The sequence below is a fragment of the Halichoerus grypus genome, chromosome 5, assembly GCF_964656455.1.
Source record: "Halichoerus grypus chromosome 5, mHalGry1.hap1.1, whole genome shotgun sequence".
In the NCBI taxonomy this organism is placed as follows: Eukaryota; Metazoa; Chordata; class Mammalia; order Carnivora; family Phocidae; genus Halichoerus; species Halichoerus grypus.
The window spans coordinates 44,202,871-44,229,548 of record NC_135716.1 but is presented as its reverse complement, the minus strand read 5'-3'; the positions used below and the strand labels follow the sequence as shown (position 1 = coordinate 44,229,548).

Here is a 26,678-nt window from a genome sequence, read left to right as displayed (position 1 = left end):
TGGAGAAGTGCATCCGTAAAAGTCTCCACTTGATACCCTACCTGCTCCCTCATTGTGGGCAAATATCTGATTTCACCATGTATGAACGTCTATCAGGAAGAGTACAAGCTACCATCTGCCACATTCCTACTTCATACAAAGCACTGTTCTAAACATTTTACACTGTTACCTTCTTTTAAATTACCACCATCTATCATGGCCATGAAAAGTTTGGTAACTTACCCGAGGCCATACAACTTGTAATGAGTGGATCAGGGAATCAAACCAGAACTTTGTGTCTTCAAAGTTTGAATTTCTTTTTTCTTTTCTTTCTTTTCTTTTCTTTTCTAAGTTTGAATTTTCTTACCATAAAATGTTTCCCCACCCATCCCCAACTTGACTACAGATTATTAATTTGCCTATAGAAACTCACTGATACTTCTTAAAGTATTTGTTTTTTTAGCTTTTTTGGGGAAGGGATACAAGTTTAAATCCATACTGTGTTTTATCTTCTCAGTTTCATCCTTATAGAAAGACATTAGGAAACTAGTATTCAGGACGCCTGGCTGGCTAAGTTGGTAGAGCATGGGACTCTTGATCTCAGGGTTGTGAGTTCAAGCCCCATTTTGGGCATGTAGCCTACCTTAAAATAATACAATAAATATTTAAAACCCCTGATTTAAAAAAAAAAAAGGAATTAGTATTCACACAATTAAAATAAAGTTCACACTTTTTTCTAATGATAAGCATATGTTTAATAGATCATTTCTTACCTTTTCAAATTCACAGTAATCCTAAAACACAGATAGTACTATTTGAACCTGAGAAAAACATAGTTACACATGGATGATTATTTCACGGAAGTGTTCCCAAGGAAATTGTCTCCCCTGAAGCCAATCTCCCACAGGAAAATGTTTAAACAAGGAATGTGGGAGCGTGCTGTGTGATTACACCTGGTCCAGTGCATTTGCTGGTCCCATCAGTCGAGCACACGGAGTCAGAGAGGCCACGTTACTACATATGTTATACTATATATATGTCCAAGTTTCCTTCACTGAATGTTTCCACTGAGACTTTCTCTGCTGCTATAGCGCCACACGCAGAAACAGGACCATCTGACGTAGCTGAGTTATCGCACAAAAAACATGAAGAAAACTACCTGAAAATAAGGGCTGGAAGGAGGTTACTGGTAATGAAAATATGAGAATTCAGTTCAAACTCCATGAGTCTGACTGGAGAAATTTCACTATTACTACCCACCAGAGGTTCTCAATTTTGCCTGATTATTAGAATTACTTGGGAGGTTTTTAAAAGATCACTAGGCCAAGACTATACCTAAGACCAATTAAGTAAGAACTCTGGGGGCAGGGGCTTGGCATTAGTATTCTTAAAGCTTTCTAGGTGATTCTAATGAGCCGGCAAGTTTGGGAATCTCTACAATGACCTGTTGCTTTTCCTGGGGCACCCCTAACTCCTCGGAGGCCCCTCTATTTAAGAGATACTTATAGAACACCAAGAATGATACTAATAAGAGCTCAGGAGTTTACTAGTATAGGAGGGAGATAACATATGTATTATGTTTATTAGCTAAATAACAATACAAAGCCTTACCAAGTTGGTTGATTTGGAGAGAAATGCTGTGGAACCTACTATTTCAAGGATGGTTAGGAGGTCCTCAAACTACCACATTGGTTTTTGTGTATGTGTATATATGCAGTTTTCAGGTGGGTAAGTGGATAGAGAAGATTCATGGCTTTAATCAGATTCTCATGGGAGTCAGTGTTGCAGAAAAGGCTAGGAATCACAGCTGAGGGGTCAGGAGAGTGGAAGTAAAGAAGGGCTGGCATGGTCAGAAACAGCATCATGAAGAAGATGCGACGCACATGGCATTGAAGGGGCTCAATGTGACAATCTGAGGGGAAGGAGGGAAGGAAGGAAGGGGTCTTTCCAGGTCCAGGGGAGAGAAGGAACGAAGTTATGGAAGTAGGAACATGCCTACTAGCGTAGGGGTGGTGTGAGAGAAGTTAAGCCTTGGGGCTCTATGGGAGAATTTTTTATTAAACATTAGAGATAATCTTTTTTTCTTCCTTCCAGGTCTCACATTGATTAATAGATTTCTTCTATAAGACTCTGAGGGAAAGGCTCAGTATTCTAAATACTGAATACTCAGTACATTAGCAGTCCAAAGGGGCCTCTACAAATCCCTTTATTAACATTCAGTGACAATCAGATATTACCCCCACTGGCTCCTCAGAGTTCTGTGATGATGAGGTCTCTGTTGGAGCTGTTTCTATGTCCAGGGAGAATTGAAGACTCAATGTCCCCTTCTCTGATCTTAGGAGGGACGGTCAAGGAGAGGTTCATCCACAAGGCAGGCTGTGTTAACAGGAACTTCTCTCCCTCAAAGTAATCCAATATGACTGGCAGTGAGAACATACAGTTCCATCGTTCCCTTCCTCATTTGAGCTTCTGGCAAAGAAGCAAGCATGCAAAATTTTCCTGACATAGGGCAAGATAAAAGACTAAAGAGCATCTTATGCATTTATTCTCTTTCCCTTGCCATAATATAAATCATAACTTGGAAATAGGATTGCCTAGGCCTTGCCATATACCATCCTCTAATAAAAGGTAATCAGTGTCATATGGTAAATAGTAAAGGAAATGCTGTCACATGGCAAAGGACTAAGAACCTCTTCCCATTTAGTCTGCTGAAGCATAATTATCTAAGTGTCCCTTGAGAGCTGCCACATTGGGGGATACTAATTATGTGCCAGGCTCTGAGCTAAAGGCATTACATATATTGGGTTATCCAATCTTCACAAGTAATCCTTTGAGAAAGGTATAATTATTATTATTCCTAATTACACATGAGGGAATTCTAGCCCAGAAATGTAAGTAACTTGCCTAAAGTCGTACATCTAGTAAATGGTGGAGCCAGGCACAAACTCAGATCTCCTGATTCTCACCCACTACGGGATACTGCCTTCCAGTAAGATTCAAATCCAGGTGTGAAGCATGAGACTGGTATATTGAGAACAGGACATAACCTAATAGCAATGATGACAGAGGAATTGCTGGGACTTAGGAGGATTAGTCAGAGATGAACACACTGACGTGGTACTTCTTTCTATATAAATGACCTCTCAGTTTGGAAGTAGCCTGTCTTAACAATTGTACTCATTGAATAGGGGCTCTATACATAAAATACAGCACTTTCGTTTGGTAGAAAACTATGTAGCTACCGAAGATTGAGACAACACTATATATGGATAAGAAAGGATGTCCAAGATATATTGCCAAGTAAATCAAGCAAGGTATAGAATGGCCTGTACAGCATCCTACTTTTCGATTAAAAAAAGAAAATATATATGCATGAATTTGTTAGGCTATAGAAGAATATCACTGGGATACATATGAGACTGGAAATAATAGATGTCCCTCTTAGAAGTGAACTGTATGGCTAGGGGATGAGATAGGAGGGAAACAGAGTTGTCACCGGAGGTGCCACTCAAACGGGTACACCGTATGCATGATGATAAAGATGAAGCTTTCAGTGACACGATGTTTGAAATAAGCTTGCAAAATTGAGTTTTGGAAATCATAGTAAAATTAGGCATTTTATGAGGCAAAACAATGAGGTAGGTTCATGTATTGGTCCTGAAGGGGGATATGTAGGCCATTGAAGGAATATATTGCTCAGCATATGTATGTAGACTTTATTATTTGTTTATGTTTGAATTTAAATGGTTTTTCTTTGGGAATAACTTTTTTAAAATATAAGATCTCTATCTAGCTATATTTTTGAGTGGACAAAGTAATAAGTTGAATAAAACGAATTCTACTGGATATTGGAGATAGAAAATGTATGCAAAGCCCAAAATGTTGTTACAAAATATTCTCCTTACTTCTCTTCCCCCAACTCACATACAAAATTTAGAACATCAGTTGGGGTGCCTGGGTGGCTCATTCTGTTAAGCATCTGACTCTTGATTTGGGCTCAGGTCATGATCTCAGGGCCTTGGGGTCAAGCCCAGTGTTGGTCTCTATGCTCAACAGGGTAGTCTGCTTGGGATTCTCTCCCTCTCCCTCTGCACCCCCACCCCGCTTGCTCTCACTCTCTCTCTCTAAAATAAATAAATCATCTTAAAAAGTTTAGAACATCAGAAACTTGATAACAGTACATAAGTTGGAGTACATATATCTTGATGCCACACAATAATCTGTCTCTTCTTTCACTTACAATTAACATGTTGAATTTTTTAAGTTAATATAGTGCTTGCTTTTTGCAACTTCTGTCCTTTCCAAAAACATATATATCCCAGAAGAATTGATTTTCCCCTCATATAAATACGAGGCACTTGAATGAATTTTGTGAAAAGACAATACTGATTTTAAGAAGAAAAAAAAAACAAGGAAGAATTCATTTCTTACTCCTAAAGTTATTTTTCTCCACTAGATTGAACAATTTTCTGGAATGTTTCTACTGGTCTTTCTTATATTGTTTGCCTGATGGCAAAGATTGAATTCTGAAAGGCAAAGTGATGTTTAAAATAAGCTAACAAGATTGAATTTTAGAAATACTAGGAAGAAGGATCAAGCATTTTCAGAGTGCACCAGATTCAGAGTTATGCATAACAATTTTTTCTCATATAAAAAAGAAAGGTGTAAACATGCCCCAAACGCATCATTTTTTCTACTCTCCAGAGTAGCCTTTATGTTTCTTCTTTTCATCTTTTGAAAAAATTTAGACATTCCTAGTCATATCAAACTTTCTTAAATTAAGACAATTTCTGATGCTTTTTGTATACTTACAAAAATCTGTATGTGTTTTCTGAAACTTAACTCTTAGACTTCTCCATCTTGTGAAATCCCCTTATTCATGAAGCCATTTTATATGATGCAAAACAGAATACTTTATCTAGAAATGTTATTAAGTAATACATAAGGAGATGGAAAGTATTAATGCTTAATACTTGGTATTATTTGGAAACCCTTTTTCTTAGTTAAAATTGGGCTTTTCTAAAATCCAATTATTTTAAGAGATTAGACAATAGAGACCTAACTTATTTGTGACAACCAGAGCAGATTCCAGTTTTTATTCCACATTTTGCTGATGTCTCTGATACAAAACATGTTTCTTAAAAATAAATTCTGGGGACACCTGGGTGGCTCAGTCAGTTAAGTGTCCGACTCTTGATTTTGGCTCAGGTCATGGTCTCAGTGTCCTGGGACCGAGCCCCACGTCGGGCTCTATGCTCAGCGGGGAGTCTGCCTGAAGCTTCCCTCCCCTCTGCCCTTCCCCCTGCTCACATGCTCTCACTCTCTTGCTCTCTCTCTCAAATAAATAAATCTTTTTAAAAAAGAAAGAAATTCTGAAACCTAAAACAGGCATTAAGAACAGTCTGCACAATAGCGGCTCTGTGTATTGGCGCTTCTCAAAGTGTAGGCCACAGACTGACAGTGGCCCACAAACTGTTACTTGTCCACCTGAGATAAGAAAACATGAGTGTTTAGATACTTTTATAGCAGTTTGACATTGCTGCACAATCCAAGTACATGATGTAGTAAATTCATTTTTATAGTTTTGTACGAAACTATCACTCTGGCAGAAAATGGAAATTTAAAAATCTCACCATTCCCCACAGAGAGTTTGAGAAACCCTACTCTGGAGAGTGTTTGTGAGGCTCCTGAAGGAGTTCCAGGTGGAGAAGGAGCTGGGTAAGAACCAATGTTGAGGTGGAAGGAGGAAGGGCAGGGCTTACCACCACTCAGGAGCAGACACAGCTGAGCCAGCAAAAGTCCCAAATTTTAACGTCCCTTGTGAAGGGAAGATTAATTTTCCCTTTGGTAGAAAAGTAGTGCTGTCATTAGTTATGAATTCTATCTTTTTTCAGGCACATGTGGCAGAAACTAAACTCAAAGTAGATTAAGAAAGAGAAAGAGACAGAATTCATTGCTACCATGACTAGGGAGTGGAGACTCTTGGTGTAAAGCTTGTCCCAGGGATTCTAGGGACTTGGGGTCATTATTCTTGTTTATTCATTCATGCTGTCCCATGCCTTCTCCTACCCCTCTCCCCAGTTGTTTCTCTCTCAGGATTGCCCCAGTCTGTTCTACCACAGATAAGATTCTGCCACGTGGCAAGGAGGGTGAGTGGCTTTAGGTAGTGCAAGGCTCCATCATATTACCTTAGGCCCTCCGGAGAGTATTTTCATGCACGTGCATGTGGCCAAGTAGATTGGGTTGAGGTAGGGTGGGACTGGGGTACTATGATCAACAGCTCCAACAGAAACATATAGTTGAGGGCAGGTTTCCCAGAGATAGGGGATGATGGTACAGAAGAATGGAAGAGATGAGCAGAACAAGCAAGAGATGTCATCCACTGCATTATAAAGACAAATCTTGTCAATGTCAGGACTAATTGGTCTGAGAAGTAGCAGGAGGTGGAAGAAATAAGAATGAAGACAGAAAAAGAAAAGGGAAGAACTCCCCAGCAGATGCTGGGAGCTCTGATGGGGGCAGCAGAGGAGGGGGCCAGGTACAGAGCAAGAGAGAGGAAGCAGTGAGACAAAGCAGTACAGGGAATTGGAAGAGTGGGGAGTCACATATTCATTGTCCTCTGAGGACATGAGCCATGGGACAGCTTTTTAGTTCTGGAAAATACAGATGTCAGTCAACCAGTTCGAGTTCAACATCCTCTAATACTTAAAGAGTGCAGCTGCTTGTGGTTCTGTTATGCTTCAGCAGTTATAAATCTCGGGCTGATGAAAACAATTTCTGGTAAATTTTTATTGTTTCTCTGAACCTCCGCTCCAGTATTTCCTTTCAGTGATAACAACCGGAAAGTCAGAGTGGGTTTTTTTCCTACATATGAAATACCTTTGCAAAAGAATGTCTGTAAAACGTAGATCCATTATACTCTCCCCCTATGCAACTTCTATACCTGACCTAACATTCAAGATGCAATTTTTAACATTATTTGTGTGCCAAAAGCTGTTCAAAATCAGAGCCTTGGAGAAAACATCCTGTTTGAAGCCTCAAATGGTAGGTTCCGAAGTCCATCTATCCACAAATGCCTGAAGTTAATTAGAAGACTCTCCTTCACGTGCCCTGAACAAGTTAGTGCAAGTGAGGCAGGGCCGGCGTCAGCTGACAGGTGGTGCTCGTGGCTCGTGATGTTAGGCTCTTAGATCAAAAGTATACCAAGAAAAAGAAGCTACGTTCAGGTTCCGTTGGTGCTACTCAAACCATCACCTGGAAGCTCGAGAGAAATGCAAACTCACGGACCCCCCCTCGTAACAGAGAATCTCTGGGTGTGGGGCCCCGGAACCTGTGTTTACCAAGCGCTCCACGGGATTCCTACGCTCGCTCGGGGCTGAGGGGCGCGGCTGTAACTCCCGCAGCCTGGCCAACTGGAGAAGCCCGACGGAGGTCTGGGGTAGAAGACAGGACTAGAGATACAAGTAAGCCTTCGTATCAGCCACTGAGACACCGAAGCTACGTGGATGGTAAGTGCTGAGAGGAGAAACGCAAAGGGACCCGGAACGTGACTCCGGAGAATTTTTACTCCAGTCGGTCTTCTCCACTAGGCATTGTGTACAGCTTACAAGGGAGCAAGGGCAAAGACGCGATTTTGATTTGGAGCCTTTTTGTGTAAGCAGGTTCCGTCTGCTACTACAGGGAACTTGGACCTCTGAAGGGCCAGAGAAGCAAGTAATAGAGGATATTATGTTGATAGAATTGTCGAGCATATGCTATTAACATGGCGCGTACAACTGTAATACATTTAAGCTACCACTTACCGTACAGCACATATTCTTTGCAGATGGTTTCCTTTCTAAGAAATACTTCGATTTGAGACCTAGTGTTAAAGGTAAAGGCTGCTTACTGAAATCACCTTGGCAACTTTTTTAAAGAAGAGCTTCTTGAGCCACATCTTGAATTTTTGAAGCATAATCTCTAAGTGTTATGCTTGAAAAGCTACCTAAAAAAAATTCTCCAGGTGGTTCAGATGCTCAGCCAGATTTAAAACCTCTAAAAAACTAGAAAATAGTCACGGATATGAACCAATTAGATGTCTTTTTTGTTGTTGTTTTAATTTTAGGCTTGAACAAAGAGATATGCTTCCCCCCTGGTCAGGGTTACACCTGTGTTTCAGATTCCTCCTCTCTTGTCTCCGCTTGGCGTCTCTCCACCTGTTACCACCTCTTTCTTCTCTGCCTGTTGGTTCCAGCCTGGGAACATAACATTCTCTCATCATTTGAACTTCTCTCACTATATCTTCTTAGTTCTGCCTTATTTCTTGCTTTTGTGTCCCATTTCTTCAAAGAGTCAGGTTTATGTTCTGCCTGCATTTCCTAGGCCCCCTGATTTCAGGGAAGGACTGAAACTGTTGCTCAAAAGTGGCCAAAGACATTAAATGTGAACTACACTGGTTCTTCATTCCTTATTGTGTCTTTCTTCACTCTGGAGAGCTCTTGGAACTCTCTTCTTGATTTCTGAGACCCCGGTCTTTTTTATCCCCTGCCCACCCTATGTAGGCTCCTTTTCAGTATGTAGTATATGGTATTTGCCTTTCTCTGCCTTATTTCACATACTGTAATGCCTTCAAGGTCCATCTGTGTCTTTCCAAATGTCAGGATTCCCTTTTTCATGGTTGAATAATATTCACATGTATGTCTCACAACTTCTTTATCCGTTCATTTGTCTAAAGGCACTTAGGTTGTTTCCATGTCTCAGCTATTGTAAATAATGCTGCAATGTGCAGATATCTTCTTGAGTTAATGTTTTTGTTTTCTCCATATAAATACCCAAAAGTGGGATTGCTAGAACATATGGTAGTGCTATTGCTAGTTTTCTGAGGCCCCTCCATACTGTTTTCCATAGTGCTCTGCCAGTTTGCATTCCCAACAATACAGTGCATAAAGCTTCTCTCTTCTCTGTACCCTCACCAACACTTGTTTGTTATCTTTTTGAGGATAGCCATTCTGACAGGTGTGAGGTGATAGCTCAGTGTGGATTTGATTTGTGTTTCCCTGAGGACTAGTGATGTTGAGCACGTTGTCATGCACCTGTTGGCCATTTGTCTTTTAAAGAATATTCAAGTCTCTGGCAATTTTTCAATTAGATTGTTTTTTGGCTATTGAGTTGTATGAGTTCTTTATTTTGTATATTAACTGCTTATCAGATATACAATTAACAAATATTTTCTACCATTCCATAGCTTGGCTTTTCATTTCATTAATGGTTTCCTTTGCTGTGAAAAAGCTTTTTAGCTTGATAAGTTCCACGTGTTTATTTTTGCTTTCGTTGCCTTTGCTTTTAGTGTCAAATCCAAAAAAAAAGTCCTTGCTAAGACCAATAGCCAGCTTACCCCCACTATGTTTTTTTCAAGGAGTTTTATTGTTGAAGGTCTTAAATTTAAGTCTTTAATTTCATTTTAAATTTAAGTCTTAAATTTAAGTCTAATCAATTTGAGTTCATTTTTGTATACGGCATAGGACAGGGGGGCCCAGTTTCATTCTTTGCATGTGGCTGTCCAGTTTTCTCATCACCATTTATTAAAGAGAGACTCTCTTTTCCCCATTGTGTATTCTTGCCACCTTTGACAGTAATTGTGTATATTCATGGGTTTATTTCTGGGCTCTCTAATCTGTTCCATTGATACATGTTTTTATGCCAGTAACATACTGTTTTATCATAGATTTGTAATATATATAGTTTGAGATCAGGGAGCATGATTCCCCCAGCTTTATTCTTCATTCTCAAGATTGCTTTGGCTATTCTGGGTCTTTTGTGGTTCCATACATATTTTAGGATTATTCTTTCTATTTCTGAAAAATGCCATTGGAATTTTGATAAGAATTGCATTGAATCTGTAGATTGCTTTGGGTAGTATGGATACATTAATATTCTTCCAATTCATGAGCACAGACTATCTTGCTCTTATTTGTGTCTTCAGTGTCTTTCATCAATGTCTTATAGATTTCAGTGTAGAGATCTTTTACCTCCTTGGTTAAATATATTCACAGGTTCTTAATTTTTTTTCATCACAAATTGGGATTGTTCTCTACTGGGGTCTTAGACAATGGTCATCTCTAGGATTCAGTTCAAAAAGTATTAATCTGGTTCATGCCTTGTGTCAGTTCCTATTTTTAATATTTGTTATACAGTAAGTGGGTTAAAGTATCTGCCCTTGTGTGACTTCAGAGTTCAATGGAGGAAAAGCCAGTTGGAGAAATCACTATCCTCACCTTTGGTGGGTGTGATGACGTGTTTTAGATTAAAGAGTCCAAATGAAGGTTCGTCCATGGCTCCTACTACAAAGTACAAACACTATGTAGTTTGACTATTCCTATGGTTTTGAGTGCCCCCTCGTGCTGATGACTCCAAATATTTATTATTGAGTCCAGGATTCCTATATCTAGTGGTTAAGAGCATTCTTGAGTTAAACATACCTAGGTTTGAATCCTGGTCCTGCCACTCATTAGATGTGTGACCTCAGATAAGTGACTGAACCTCACCTAAGGCCTAGTCCCCTCCTTGTACAATGGGGAATCATGAAATCAGAGTTGCAGGAAGTGAGATACACCAGGTAAAGCTCTCAACATCGAACCCGGCATATACCAAGTACTCCAGATATGTTGTTATTTTACTTTGAATTCTTCATTTTTTAAAATTTATTATTTTTATTTTTCCCCATATTTGACTCTTTAGGGTACCATAAGCTTTCATTTGGAATTCCCAAACTTCAGTTCATCTAATTCAATATAGTAACTGCCAACTTTCGAACCAGCTCTTTGGTTCACTAAATGCTCAAGGGCTACGAAATTGACACAGAAATTAAAAGTTGGTGTTATTTTGCGTGCATGACTTTGGAACCTACCACAGCCTTTGGTAAAACACGTAGTAGCTTCCTAGGGCTGCAGTGACAAAGTGCCACAGACTGGGTAGCTTAAAACAACAGAAATCCATCCTGGAAGCCATTAAGTCTAACATCAAGCTGTTGGCACGCCATGCCTTTTCTGAAGTTTCCAGGGGAGAATTCTTCCTTGTTTCTTCCAGCTCCTAGTGGTTGCCAGAAGTCCTTGGTGTTCCTGACTCACAGCAACATCACTCCAGCCTCTGCCTCCACCTTCACAGGACCTCTTCTCCCTGTCTCTGAATCCAAACTTCCCTTCTACAGATCCCATCACTGGGTTAGGGTCAACCTTAGCTCAGTATGACCTCCTCTTAACTTGATTATATCTGCAAGGATCCTATTTCCAAACAAGACCGTATTCATAGGTATTGGGTTTAAAACTTGAACAAACCTGCTTGGGGGGACACAAGGCAGCCCAGCGAAATTCACATAGAAAATGTTTACTATATCTTGGATGAGTACATGATTAGCTTTTGACCTAAAAAACAGAATGATTTTCCAATTCCATTTTGTCTCTTACATGAGACGTTGTGTTTATGTGTGAAAATAGTCTGACCTTAATTGGTCCCAATATTAGCAAGGTTCAGATTCCTGTTTGTGGTACCTCCTATAAGTTCCCCCTATAGAGGACACCCAAATGCAAAGACTCTCCTGATCACGATAGACTCTAAGCCCACACTTCAAGCCAGCTGGTTGCTAAACACTGTCTACTACAACTCTGTAGCACTCGTCTCCCATATACTTAGGACCCTTTCACCTATAATCACAGGCTCTGACCTACTCTAGGTTCTAGGAACAGTTTTGGCCTTCAGCAGAAGGAATTTACAGAGTTCTTACCAGTGTTCACTCCGTGTCCTGTCACACTATGTTGATAGCTTGGCCTTACGTACTACCTTGCTTCTGACAACTATTTGTCTTGATTATAAGAACCAATCTAAAAAAAAAAATAGTAATCATGTGAAGTAATGGATGCATTAGTTAACTTGATTGTGGTAATCATTTTACACTGGAAAAAAATTTTAATGTTTAAAAACCGCAATCTCCATTTTTATCCTGCTTCTGGTTTTCTTTGCTCATTGCACAGTCCAAGCCCCTGTTTGATAACCTGTGTGGTATTGCTGTTCTTCTACAAGCGGGGACCTGCATTCATGCTATCTCTTGGGTCTGCAGTCTGGTGACTAAAGTAACTTTCCCCTACATGTGGGGATAGCTGAATAGAATCTGTCCCGGAAATCCCTTTGGCCACCATTCTGTCACTGTAGTCCTTTAGATGGAGGTCTCTTAGCTGCAAGAGTTCACCTCAACTTAGTTTGTATCTACAGCATCTACTCCATCAGAGGAGACACATCCCATTCTAGACCCTCGTCTTTCTCAGAATCTGCCCTGTCCCCCCTCCACTGGAGGGACAGACTCTTATATGAGCAGACTCTTTATGACCAGTTACAGATCTATTTCATGGAGTTAAAAACTGTCCCAACATATTTGCAAGTTCAGGGCCTTTATCATTCTTCTGATCTCCCAATATTGCTTCTGTTGATTTTCATTAATGTTGTTTTGTTTGGTGTGTCAGAACTAGATGAACACATTTGCTCTGATGATGATGGAAGGATATTCTGCTCAGATTATTCTTAGTGAATTGGAAGATCATAATATTCTTTTGTAAAATGAACACTATGATGGCTGAGCATATTTGTTACTTAGCCAGCCTGCTAATCTGCCAATAAACCAATGTGGGCATCACTACAGTGCTCCCATCAGGGAGTAACTAAGCGTAGGGAGTAACTAAGTATGTTGCTCACTGAGTCACATTCTCCTTGCCTCAAATACTGTCTAGAAGTAAACATCTTCATAAGCCAAAATTAACTCCTTCAGGTTATCAGGCAGCTTAGCAGTGTTTAGCAAACTGTTTTGCCGACTGAAGAAAAAAACCTGTTTGCACTGGTAATATTCAGACTGGCCAGTGATGAACTGGAAGCTCAGTAAAATGTGAAGTAGGACTTAGACTCTAAAGGTTCCTGTTTAGATCCACAGTATATTAATTTTGAAGAAGTAGCTAAAAATCTTGAATATAATCAGAAGCAAAAAAAGAGTTGAGAATGGTGGTTTTTCAGTAAGAAAGTCCTAATCCTTTGTTCTTATTTATATACCAAACACAGATAATCCATTGAAAAATACTTCAGAGATAACTAAGAATGTTCATGTGAAGCTAAAATTGTTTTGAGGTGGACCCTGGAATTGAGAGCTGGTTTATAAAAGGTTGTATTAGAAAGATTCTGAAATCCCAAGTAGAAATCAGTCTGCCCTTCCCAAATATTTTCTCTTTTCTTGACGGTAAACCTACTTCTCAGGAGAGCAGTTCAGAACGAACAGTGCCTGACACAGAAGAATCAAGACAAAACAACTTCAGCTGCCCCAAAGACTTGTAAATGAATGGTGTTCAGTGTATGTTGTGTCCTTGTTACACTTGGAGTGTGAGTGGTGCTTTTTGCAAAATTGAGTGGTAGGTCCAAACTGACAGATATATTGTAATTTGTACCAAGTAGATTCATAAGTTAAATAATAAGAACCTTACCTTTTATGCTTCACATCTTTTCCTGAGTCATTCTATTTGTAATCATAAAGTTTGCTTTTTCCCCCATTATAAATGAAACCTTGAAATAAGAGAAACCAAAGATCTGGAAAACTGTAAAGAGGGCAAGAGCAAACCCACCCAAAGTCCTAGCATCCAGAAGCAATGTGACCTGCTATTGGTTATTGTTACTTTTTCCCCAAGTCCTTAACATATGCATTTTTTTATTCTATATATACCATTTATATCTGGTTTCACATTTTTACATGACTTTTTTTTTAAAATTTTATTATGTTATGTTAGTCACCATATAATACATCATTGGTTTTTGATGTGGTGATCCATGATCCATTGTTTTCGTATAACACCCAGTGCTCCATGCAGTACATGCCCTCCTTAATACCCATCACCGGGCTAACCAATCCCCCCTCCCCCCTCTCCTCTAAAACCCTGTTTGTTTCTCAGAGTCCATAGTCTCTCATGGTTCATCTCTCCCTCCCATCCTCCCCGCCATTTTTCCTTCGTTCTCCTAATGTCCTCCATGCTATTCCTTATGTTCCACAAATAAGTGAAACCATATGATAATTGACTTTCTCTGCTTGACTTTTCACTTAGCATAATCTCCAGTCCTATCCATGTTGATGTAAAAGTTGGGTATTCATCCTTTCTGATGGCTGAGTAATATTCCATTGTATATATGGACCACATCTTCTTTATCCATTCATCTGTTGAAGGGCATCTTGGCTCTTTCCACAGTTTGGCTATTGCAGACACTGCTGCTATGAACATTGGGGTGCATATGGCCCTTCTTTTCACTACATCTGTGTCTTTGGGGTAAATACCCAGGAGTGCAATTGCTGGGTCATAGGGTAGCTCTATTTTTAAATTTTTGAGGCACCTCCACACTGTTTTCCAAAGTGGCTGTACCAACTTCCATTCCCACCAACAGTGTAAGAGGGTTCCCCTTTCTCCACAACCTCTCCAACATTTGTTGTTTCTTTCCCTGTCCGTGTTTGCCATTCTAACTGGTGTAAGGTGGTATCTCAATGTGGTTTTGATTTGGATTTCCCTGATGGCTAATGATGATGAACATTTTTTCATGTGTCTGTTAGCCATTTGTATGTCTTCTTCAGAGAAGTGTCTTTTCATCTCTTCTGCCCACTTTTTGACTTGATTATTTGTTTTTTGGGTGTTGAGTTTGAGAAGTTCTTTATAGATCTTGGATACCAGCCCTTTATCTGTAGTGTCATTTGCAAATATCTTTTCCCATTCTGTGGGTTGCCTCTTTGTTTTGTTGACTGTTTCTTTTGCTGTGCAGAAGCTTTTTATCTTGATGAAGTCCCAAAAGTTCATTTTTGCTTTTGTTTCACTAGCTTTTGGAGATGTATCTTGAAAGAAGTTGCTGTGGCCGATGTCAAAGAGGTTACTGCCTATGTTCTCCTCTAGGATTTTGATGGATTCCTGTCTCACATTGAGGTCTTTCATCCACTTTGAGTTTATCTTTGTGAATGGTGTTAGAGAATGGTCGAGTTTCATTCTTCTGCATGTGGCTGTCCAATTTTCCCAGCACCATTTGTTGAAGAGACTGTCTTTTTTCCATTGCATGTTTTTTCCTGCTTTGTCAAAGATTATTTGACCATAGAGTTGAGGGTCCATATCTGGGTTCTCTATTCTGTTCCATTGGTCTGTATGTCTGTTTTTGTGCCAGTACCATGCTGTCTTGGTGATCACAGCTTTGTAATATAGCTTGAAATCAGGCAACATGATGCCCCCAGCTTTGTTTTTCTTTTTCAACATCTCCTTGGCGATTCAGGGTCTTTTCTGATTCCATACAAATTTTAGGATTGTTTGTTCGAGCACTTTGAAAAATGTCATTGGAATTTTGATCGGGTGGCATTGAAGGTATAGATTGCTCTGGGTAGCATAGACATTTTAACAATGTTTATTCTTCCGATCCATGAGCATGGGATATTTTTCCATCTTTTTGTGTCTTCTTCAATTTCTTTCATGAGTATTTTGTAGTTCCTAGAGTATAGAGCCTTTACCTCTTTGGTTAGGTTTATTCTGAGGTATCTTATGGTTTTTGGTGCTATTGTAAATGGAATCGTTTCTTTAATTTCTCTTTCTACAGTTGCGTTGTTAGTGTATAAGAAAGCAACTGATTTCTGTGCATTGATTTTGTATCCTGCCACATTACTGAATTGCTGGATGAGTTCTAGTAATTTGGGGGTGGAGTCTTTTGGGTTTTCCACATAAAGTATCATGTCATCTGTGAAAAGAGAGAGTTTGACTTCTTCTTTGCCAATGTGGGTACCTTTTATTTCTTTTTGTTGTCTGATTGCTGTTGCTAGGACTTCTAGTACTATGTTGAACAATAGTGGCGAGAGTGGGCATCTTTGACGTGTTCCTGATCTTAAGGGAAAGGCTCTCAGCTTTTCCCCATTGAGGATGATATTTGCTGTGGGTTTTTCATAGATGGATTTTATGAACTTGAGGAATGTTCCCTCTATCCCTATACTCTGAAGAGTTTTAATCAGGAAAGGATGTTGTATTTTGTCAAATGCTTTTTCTGCATCAATTGAGAGGACCATATGGTTCTTCTCCCTCCTCTTATTAATGTGTTCTATCACATTGATTGATTTGCGAATGTTGAACCACCCTTGCATCCCGGGGATAAATCCCACTTGGTCATGGTGGATGATCCTTTTAATGTATTGTTGGATCCTATTAGCTAGGATTTTGTTGAGGATTTTGGAATCCATATTCATCAGGGATATCAGTCTGAAATTCTCCTTTTGGATGGGGTCTTTGCCTGGTTTGGGGATTAAGGTAATGCTGGCCTCATAGAATGAGTTTGGAAGTTTTCCTTCTGTTTCTATTTTTTGAAACAGCTTCAGTAGGATAAGTATTATTTCTTCTTTGAATGTTTGGTAGAATTCCCCAGGGAATCCATCAGGCCCTGGACTCTTGTTTTTTGGGAGGTTTTTGATCACTGCTTCAATTTCGTTACTGGTTATTGGCCTATTCAGGTTGTCAGTTTCTTCCTGTTTCAGTCTTGGCAGCTTATAGGTTTCCAGGAAGGCCTTCATTTCATCCAGATTGCTCAGTTTATTGGCCTATAATTGTTGATAATAATTTCTAATAATTGTTTCTATTTCCTTGGTGTTAGTCGTGATCTCTCCCCTTTCATTCGTAATTTTATTAATTTGGGTCCTTTCTCTTTTCTTTTGGATAAGTCTGGCCAGTGGTTTATCGATCTTATTAATTCTTTCAAAGAACCAACTTCTAGTTTTGTTGATCTGATCTACTGTGTTTCTGGTTTCTAATTCATTGATTTCTGCTCTAATTTTAATTATTTCTCTTCTAATGCGTGGCTTAGGCATCGTTTGTTGCTTTTTCTCTAGTTCTTTAAGGTGTAGAGTTAGTTGGTGAATTCCAGATTTTTCTATTTATTTGAGTGAGGATTGGATGGCTATGTATTTCCCCCTTAGGACCACCTTTGCAGTATCCCATAGGTTTTGGACCGATGTGTTTTCGTTCTCATTGATTTTCATGAATTGTTTAAGTTCTTCTTTGATTTCCTGGTTGACCCAAACATTCTTGAGCAGAGTGGTCTTTAGCTTCCAAGTGTTCGAATTTCTGCCAAATTTTTTATTGTGATCGAGTTCCAGTTTTAGAGCACTGTGGTCTGAGAATATGCAGGGAATAATCTCAATCTTTTGGTATTGGTTGAGACCTGATTTGTGACCCAGTATGTGGTCTATTCTGGAGAAAGTTCCATGTGCGCTCAAGAAGAATGAGTATTCTATTGTTTTAGGGTGGAATGTTCTGTAAATATCTATGAGGTCCTTCTGGTCCAATGTATCATTCAAAGCTCTTGTTTCCTTGTTGATTTTCTGCTTAGATGATCTGTCCATTGCTGAGAGTGGAGTATTGAGGTCTCCTACAATTAACGTATTGTTATCAATATGACTCTTTATTTTGGTTAACAGTTGGCTTATGTAGATGGCTGCTCCCATGTTGGGGGCATAGATATTTACAATTGTTAGATCTTCTTGTTGGATAGACCCTTTAAGAATGATATAGTGTCCTTCTGTGTCTCTTATTACAGACTTTAGTTTAAAATCTAATTCGTCTGATATAAGAATTGCTACCCCAGCTTTCTTTTGAGGTCCGTTGGCATGGAAGATGGATCTCCATCCCTTCACTTTCAGTCTGGATGTATCTTTAGGTTCAAAATGAGTCTTTTGTAGACAGCATATGGATGGGTCCTGTCTTTTTATCCAATCTGCAACCCTGTGCCATTTTATGGGAGCATTTAGGCCATTCACGTTGAGAATGATTATTGAAAGATATGAATTAATTGTCATCATGTTGCCTGTGAAGACGTTGTTTTTATAGATTGTCCCCGTAAATTTCTGTTGTATATCACTCTTGGTGTCTTTCTCCTTTTATAGAACCCCCCCCTTAATATTTCTTGCAGGGCCGGCTTAGTGGTCACATATTCTTTCAGTTTCTGCTGGTCGTGAAAGCTCTGCATCTCTCCATCCATTCTAAATGACAGCCTTGCCGGATAAAGTATTCTTGGCTGCATGTTCTTCTCATTTAGTACCCTGAATATGTCTTGCCAGGTTTCTGTGGATAGGTCTGACGTTATTCTGATGTTCCTCCCTCTGTACGTAAGGAATCTCTTCCCCCTAACTGCCCTTAAGATAGTTTCCTTGGTTCTAAGATTTGCAAGTTTTACTATTACCTGCTGGGGTGTTGGCCTGTTTTCCTTGATCTTAGGAGGGGTCCTCTCTGCCTCTAGGACTCGGATGTTTGTTTCATTCCCCAGATTAGGGAAGTTCTCAGCTACGATTTGCTCAAATACATCTTCTAGTCCTCTCTCTCTCTCCACTCCCTCCGGGATTCCAATTATTCTGACATTGGAACGCTTCATGGTGTCACTTATTTCTCTGATTCTATTTTCATGGATTCTGAGTTGTTTTTCCCTGGCCTCCTCTTTTCCCTTTTTATCTATTATATTGTCTTCCAGGTCGCTTATTCGCTCTTCTGCCTCAGTTACCCTAGCTGTTAGATTATCTAGATTGGATTGGATCTCACTGATAGCATATTTAAGTTCTGCCAATTCACCTTTTATTTCTGCCCTTAGAGACTCTATGTTGCCATTAATTGATTTCTCCATTCTAGCCATTGTCTTCACAATTGCTAGCCTGAATTCCATCTCCGACATCTTGGTTATATCTGCATCCATTTGTAAATCTGCAGCATAAGTCATAATCTCTGAGTCTTTTCTGTTTTGGGGGCTCCTCCTAGTCATTCTGTTGATGGGTGTTTGAGGGAATGTATAGAGTCCAAATTATTGGCCAGAACCCAAGCAAGATGTACCTGTTTTCTTGGGACTTTAGGGTTGCTGGCCTCTTGTTTTCCCAGCCTGTCTTCTGCAGGAGGGGCCTGCCGCGCTGTGACTCAGGCAACCCTGTTTGGGCGGAGTTGCCCTGCGCCCCTGTGGCGGGGGATGGGCTCAGTGGGAATCAGTCTTTGGGGCTTTTGTTCTCTGGCGCCTTTCCCTGCGTCTTTCTGCGTCTCTTCCGCGAGTCAGAGCAGAAGAGACCGTTTCCAACCCTCTGCCTCAGAGCAGAGAGACCTCAGTCTGTTCTTCAGTGAGCTCTCCAGGCCACACCGTCTCCGTTTCTGTCCGTGCTGCTATAAACTTCAGTGTCCTGGGTTGTGCGCCCCTCCGCAGTGCTCCCATTCCTGCCTCCAGGTCGGGGCACATCTCTGCCCTTTGTGCTTCTAAAACCGCCAGCAGCTCCCAGTTCATGGGCGTGCACGTCCCCACCGCTCCAGGTTTCTGACCCGGGGGCTGCCCTAAAGTCCTTTCCCTGCCGCTACCAGTCTGCTAGTCTGTGCCCCATCCCCAGTGCGTGAGGCTGTCGCTCACCATCGGTGTAGGATCCCCATGGCCAGGCACCCTCCTGCTGCCGTTTATCCTCCGATGTCTGCCCGTGGAATCACGGCTCCCCGCTTCGTACCTCAAAACCAACCGCCTGTGATATTCTGTTTGTAGAGATCCAGATCTTCTTACATCTCAGGCTGGTTTCGTGGGTTCTCAGAGTGGTCTGGTAGATATCCAGCTCAATTTCGGGGACCAGTTGAAATAGGGTCCCCTACTCTTCCACCATCTTTCCCCCCCTTTTTACATAACTTCCAAACATAAGCTTTTTTCAAGCTATTGACAACTCTTTAGATACATTTTAATGATTTTATAATGATATGCAGTTTGCTTAGTTATTCAGCTAATGAGCACTTAGTTTGTTTCTATTTCTCTCCTTCACAGTTGTCAGTCAGGCTGCAGTCAATGTCTTTGTTCTTTATCCCTCCTTGGCGTCTAGCTGAGAATGCCTTCTGATAGTAACACCCCTCTGGTTCTGTTTCAGTAAGAATGTTTACTATGTGACTAGCATTTATTCTTACCATTTAGCTTTCTTTTTTTAAAAAAATGGCATAGCTAAAAGATTATAGGTTTTCTTACTATAAACATGAACAATATCACACACTCTCAGATATACTGTAGGCTTATCTATGGCTTACTATTCCTTTACAATCCTTTGTTACTACAGGGTGGAGCTATCTCGTAAGAAATCAGTTCTATAGAATTCACCCATGTAAGTCTACTATAAAAAGAACCATGCTTTACTACGCACAACAAACAACATAGCACAGAAATAGCTAAATAAAGGAATGTTTGAGGGGATCATTATAGTACTTTATGAACATAGCCTTTTATTAAGGAATATGTAGAACTAATGTCATGCAAATTACTCTAAGCTATGTTTTTTTTTTTTTTTTAAGATTTTTTTACTTATTCATTTGAGACACAGAGATAGAAAGAGAACATGAGCAGGGGGAAAGGCAGAGGGAGAGGGAGAAGCAGGCTCCCCGCTGAGCCAGGAACCAGACATGGGGCTCAATCCCAGGACCCTGGGATCATGACCTGAGCCGAAGGCAGACACTCAACCATCTGAGCCACCCAGGCACCCCAACTCTGAGCTATGTTTTATGATATATTCCATGTAATTCAATTTTCATAATGGATTGGATTGTTCATTCCTTTGAAATTAAAAATCTCATTATGAACCTGTGAACCATTCTGAGGAAAATACAAAAACAAAGCGACCTTTAATGTCCTTTTCCAAGTCTGAAGTTCTATGAAAACACTAAGGTTAGGAAATGACATGTAAGTATTAATGACCAAAATGTTTGAAATGATACTAAAAATGTCTAAGTGATCTAATTCTGAATCCAAAAAGATTCCAAGCTTTGATGGTTTTACCTCAAAATCCTTCACATCTGTCTATTCTTTTTACCCCTCTCCCCATCACTGCCTATTCGTCCTATACCTCTGATCAAGCTCCCATATTAGCTAAGGCATTTTGGCTTGAAATCTTGATATTTGAAGACTTACAAATCAAATCCTATGTATGCACCACTGTATTAATACTTACACACTGTAGAATTATACAAAAAGAAATGAAAACAATGTAAGGTTAAATATAAATACAGATATTTGAGAACTGCTATATTTTATAATGGCATTGAATCAATACTAATTTTCTCACTTGTACGTAAGAGAATGTACTTATCTGTAGAAACTATACACTGAAGCATTTAGGGGTAAAGGGATATCATTATCTGCAATGTACAATCAAATGATTTGAAGAAACAAACAGAAAAAGAATGTGATAAGTGAAATAAAATGTTGACAACTGGGGAGATGGTTAGGTGAAGGGCACTTTTTTTTGTAGTTTGAAATTATTTCAAAATAAAATTTAGAGGTGTGTGTGTGTGTGTGTGATGTCCAAGTATTTCTTCTTGCCCCCATTGGATGGCCTTGCACACCCCTTGGGTTTTATACTCCAGTCTGGGATCAACTGGCCCAGACTATAGTAATAATGTCCAAACTGTTCTCTTGGCCTCTTTTCCACCGTCTTTTTGCCTAACCTCAACTCAGTGGTTAGTGACCTTCCTAAAGTATAAATCTGATGATGTCACTCCCCTTCCTTAAAATCCTCTGTGATTCTAAGTTGACAAGAGAACATAGAAACTTTTTAGATGATCACATGAGGCTTTTCATTGTTTAGTCCCATTTCTTCATTAGTGATCTATGTTCCAGCCAAAAGAACTACTACTCGCATTCGTAACTTTTATTGCAAATAGTGTTTCTTCTAACTGGAATGTTCTTCCTTTGTCTGCCTTTTCTACTCCTATTTAACCCTTGAGACTTAGCCTCAAAATTTCATCCTCTATAGCCCCTGATAACCTTGCCATTAGCCACTTACCCCATAGCAACTATTTTATCACATTTTAATTATCTACTGTAGAAGTCTACCTCTAAATCCAGCTGCTAGAGACTAGTGATCAGACTTACTCATCTCAGTATCTGTTGCAACCTGATCCATCTGTGGTGGTTAGAACAGTCCCTAGTACATAGCAATGAATGCCTGTGGGAAAAATAAATGAATGAATAGAAACCCACACTGAAACTACTGCAGAAGGTTTTACGTGTTCTGTCTGGTGGCAAATACTTTACAAAAAGACCTGCTTAAGTGAGGAGATGTCCTTTATCCAAGATCAAATATTCAGTGTCTGAGGATAAAATACTGAAGTTAAGATTATATTACAACTAGTGATGGAACTGGTAAAAAGACCCAGCGTTTGGAATGCTCCCACGAGTACCCCTCCAGCCCAGCAGCCCTGACTGCCACATAGAGGAGGACTGGATTATGACAGTTATTTACATTGGGTTTTCACCTGTGGCAGCTGAATAAAATCAAAGATTTTCAGTTAGTTGATGTTTGCAGTTGACTTTTAATAAGTCTTTATAATCTTTAAGAGGTTTACTTTTATTCCAATTTCATTAAACTTTCTAAAATTAGGAGTGTTGAATTTTATTAAATTCCCATCTAGTGTTAAATAGCAGTTTTCTCCTCTAAGTTATAATGTAATCTTAAATTGATTTATTGCTTGATTTTGGACCATTCTTGCATTCCTATACCATGCCTGCCATGGTCAAGACATTATTCTAATAGGAATGTATTATATCTGCTATTATTTCATCTGCTATTCTATATTTATCTTCATAAGAGTAAGAGGTAACTATTGTTTACATGTAAGTATTAAGCCATGTAACTCTTTGTTATGTGTCAGAAATCATTCCAAAAAGGCATGGAGTCAAACTTACCTCATAGGTTGAGTTTAGATATGGAAGTTCTAGCAGTTCTACCAAATCAGAAATCCTGATAGCTAACATTTATTGAGTGCTTATTTTGTGTCAGTTACTCTTTTAACTGCTTTATATGTATTAACCCATTTACTTCCTATTGCATTCATATGAAACAGAACTTATTATCCCCATCTTGTGATTGAGGAACTGAGTCCTGGGATGCAAAGAAGTCCATTCAGGGTCACATGAGTGGTAAATGGTAGAGTCAGGATTTGAACTCAGGCATTCTAGCTCCAGAGTCTATGTTCTTCACGATTAGGCAGTATTCCCCAGCATGATACTGGGGGAAACACAAACCCTAGGAATTATTTGCTCAAAGATGGAATCTGATGTAATCATTGTTCACATGACTATTTAAGCAATGTAGAATATAAGAAATACCATAATTACATCTATTAATATAGTACTATAGATTGGGGGAATAACTGTAAGTATTTAAAGACTTAAATATTACCAAAGTAACAACGATTTTTTTTTTTTCTTTTCAGCAATCTTGACACAGAAGAACTCTGTGGTAAGTTGTGGTATTTTGGGGGGAGGGGTGGGCAAAGTTGTGGTATTTTGGGGGAAGGGATGGGCAATCAAACTCACTACTTGCTTTAGGATGAAAAAGAACATCATCTTATTTAAATTTCTACATACCCTGAAATTAATGTCCTAGATTTGGAATATAGTAAAAGATAATTGAGATCTCAAAGGATTTATCTTCATCTGTGAGTTTTACTCAAGCGTGTGTTTCAGTGGAGAAAGAGTTGGGGCTCATTAATTTCTTCATAAAGAAGAATTGTTTTGCACTTGGTACAATTAGTTTAACAATAGCAAATTCTCCCCTAGTTTGAATATATTTTTACATTGGTGTTTAATACAACTTCATTATTCTCTTCAAGTATATTGCCTTTACTACTGTTTTTGCAAAATTGACCCCCTTGACATATAAAAACAACTTTGTTCCATACCTCCCTGAACAGTTCTGGAGTGTTAAATGTCACTTGCAAAACAAGTTTCAGTAGAGAGAGGAATTTCTACAGATTCCTGACTTATAGCCTCTTCATTTATTTTCTTCATCCTCATGGTTGGAAACAAAAGTCAAAGGCTAGGAATGTGGAAAAGGCCAACATTTCTGCGATTTATTTTTTGTTTTGAGAAAATTATGAAGCATTCTGAGACTATTCAGTGTGAAACAGCTATTTTTCTCTGAATGTTGGGAGGTTTTAAGTTATATGTTTTAAGGTAATTATATAACACCTTGTCCAAATTTGATTTTATTGTCTAGGTTTTTTAAAAATAATTTTACAGATGAGATTCTCTGAAACTCCTAATTGAAGTCACAAGCGCTTCCTGAACATCTTCTAAGTCTTACAAATTTAAAGTTTACTGAATCATCACAAAGTCCATTTTAGAGTATACAAGAGTGGTTATCTTCCATTTCATTAAATGGTAGAGTGACACCGAGTGAGGTTATGTCAGAAAAAAAATATCAGAACACATGGTTTCAAGAAAATAACGAACAACACAAATATGAAAATCACCATAAGCTTTCCAATTTTCCAATGGTCCTAAAACACTGTTTTCTGTTCCTGCATAGTGTCTCTCTCCTATTCAGTGAAAATAATCCAACTGAAAAGCAAGTTGTTTACGCAGAAGCAAGGTTTCTGGTACCAAAGCAGGTCATGATTTTGTTAATTATGAAACACTAATAAAGAAAAACCGGGAAAATCCTGACCTGCTTCTACACATAATCCAACCATGACCCATCCACACACAGGTACTAAACTGTGCCAAGTGGGCCAAAGGGCCTGTGGGGACTATGGCCACCAGGCTTTCTAAAGAATAGCAATCACTATAAAGGTCAAGTTGTAGTCTATTCTCATCCATGTGCAGATGGTACCTGCCAGTGAAGTGGGGAGATAAAGTAAAGAACTGAGAAGATTATCTTGATAATTTTGTGAGGTTGGGAGACCCATTTGCCTCAAGTGTCTAGATAGGTCAGGCCAAAGTAATGCTTTCCTCAAATTATCCAGATAATTCTTTTTATTTTCTACTCAACTTTGCCTGGATAGGCATGGCTCATGAGAAAGCACACTGTTATAAGGGCTTTTAACGTGACATTTAGTGGTTCTTCTTTATTTGCTATGTTGCTTATGTATTGTCACTAAGGCATATTACATTATCCTCTCTTAGTATGCTTGTGTATCTTCACTTAATCCTCTACCAAAAAAAATGTTTAATTTGTTTCTATAATAATAGAACTAGATTAGGAACCTACTCTGCATTTACTGGAAAAAGCTTTGACTATGATTTTCCACATAGTTAGGGAACTAGTATATGGGGTGTTTTTTTTTGTTTTGTTTTTGTTGTTTTTTTTAAGAGAGAGCATGCATGCAAGCTGGGCGGGGGGGGGGGGGGAGGAGTGGGGCAGAGGGAGAGAGACAGGGACAGAGAGAGAATCCCAAGCAGCCTCCACTCTGAGTCAGAGCCTGATGTGGGGCTTGATCTCAAGACCCTGAGATCATGACCTGAACTGAAATCAAGAGTCGGACGCTTAACTGACTGAACCACCCAGGCATCCCTAGTATATGGGGTTTTAATGCAACCAAATTGCTCTGTATTTTTAAACCCAGTGATTGTACTCCCAATCATATATTATAACCCTCCCCCTCTCTGTTCAAGAATATGCATTTTAATTTCCAGAGTATAGTTTCATGTCTTGTTATTTTGTAAATATAAAGTAAATATTTAAGTTGGATTCTAATCAAAACCAAATGCTTTAGTGCAAGCAAATAAAATCTGTCGACTCACACCCCACACAAACTCCCCCTTGTGCATGGGAGGGATGGCACTTGATCAGTATGGAAAGCAGATTTCATGTGCTCTTTCATAGAAGCAGTTAAAAGGTCCAGGTATCTAAAACTTTCATTCTGTTGCTTTTACTTAGTTTGTTCTTTTACTAAATTAAGGACTAGAAATCAAAAGCTATTAAAATAAAGTATTGATTTATTTTAGTTATGGAAATAATAGTTTTTAAAATTTAATAATACAGAATAACGTAGGCATTTAAGATGGAATGTCAGTCTCCTTTTCCCCCTCTCCCCTTTTTCCCTAATGTCTGCTGCTAACTGCTTGGAGCACCTCCTTCCAGATATTTTTATTCATAAATCGACATCATACATATGCTGTGATAATTTTTCCAACAGTGAGATCATACTATATGATCAGGACAGCTGCACAGTGTTCGTTTTATTAAAAAGGCTGCACATGTGCTGCATTTACCTTCATTTTTTTCAGTCAAACCCCTTTTTGTGGATTTTCAGGTTGTTTCCAACTTTTCACTTGGACAAACAGCATTGAAGTAAATATCTTCATTTGTTTTATATTCATACTCTTGTAGGAGTTGTTCTACATGGTAGATGCCTATAGGTATAATTACTTGGTCAAAGATTCTTCAGTTTGCACACCCACCAGCAGTGTTGAGGCATGCCACGTCATTCACTCTTCCCATAATTAGGGAGGCCTGCCCAAATAGAAGCTTTAGGCCATATGTTATCAGTCAGTATATAACTCACTTACAGCTAGGTATATGTGTTTGAACTCTAGCTTTGAGTCTTTGGTTTTCTCTTCATTCCATCTTTAGCTGTGATCTAAAATCTATCAGGAGTAAAATTATTACGTTCCTGACCCAACCCAGGGCTGAAGGATAGAGGCTGAACGAGTGACCTCAGTGTGACCCCTGGGCAGTGCTGAGAGGTACCTCTGCCAGCCAAGTCGAATGCTGGAAAATCAGAAGTCACTATTCCTCTTCCAGACTATTAGAACTGTGGCGACCTGGCACATTTATAAAATCACCAAAAAAAAGGGGCACCTGGCTGACTCATACTCTCAGCTCAGGACTTGATCTCAGGATTGTGAGCTCTAGCCCTGCG

At 39.3% G+C, this 26,678-nt stretch overlaps 1 protein-coding gene across 1 annotated transcript in view; it reads left to right on the top strand.

Moving 5' to 3' along the window:
- The window catches only part of NECAB1 (N-terminal EF-hand calcium binding protein 1), a 198,880-nt gene that overhangs the window by 62,452 nt on the left and 109,750 nt on the right, over positions 1 to 26,678 (top strand). Inside the window, exon 4 of the mRNA XM_036117181.2 lies at positions 23,247 to 23,272. Within this exon, the coding sequence (XP_035973074.1) occupies positions 23,247 to 23,272 (26 nt within the window). The remainder of the gene's footprint in view (positions 1 to 23,246; positions 23,273 to 26,678) is intronic.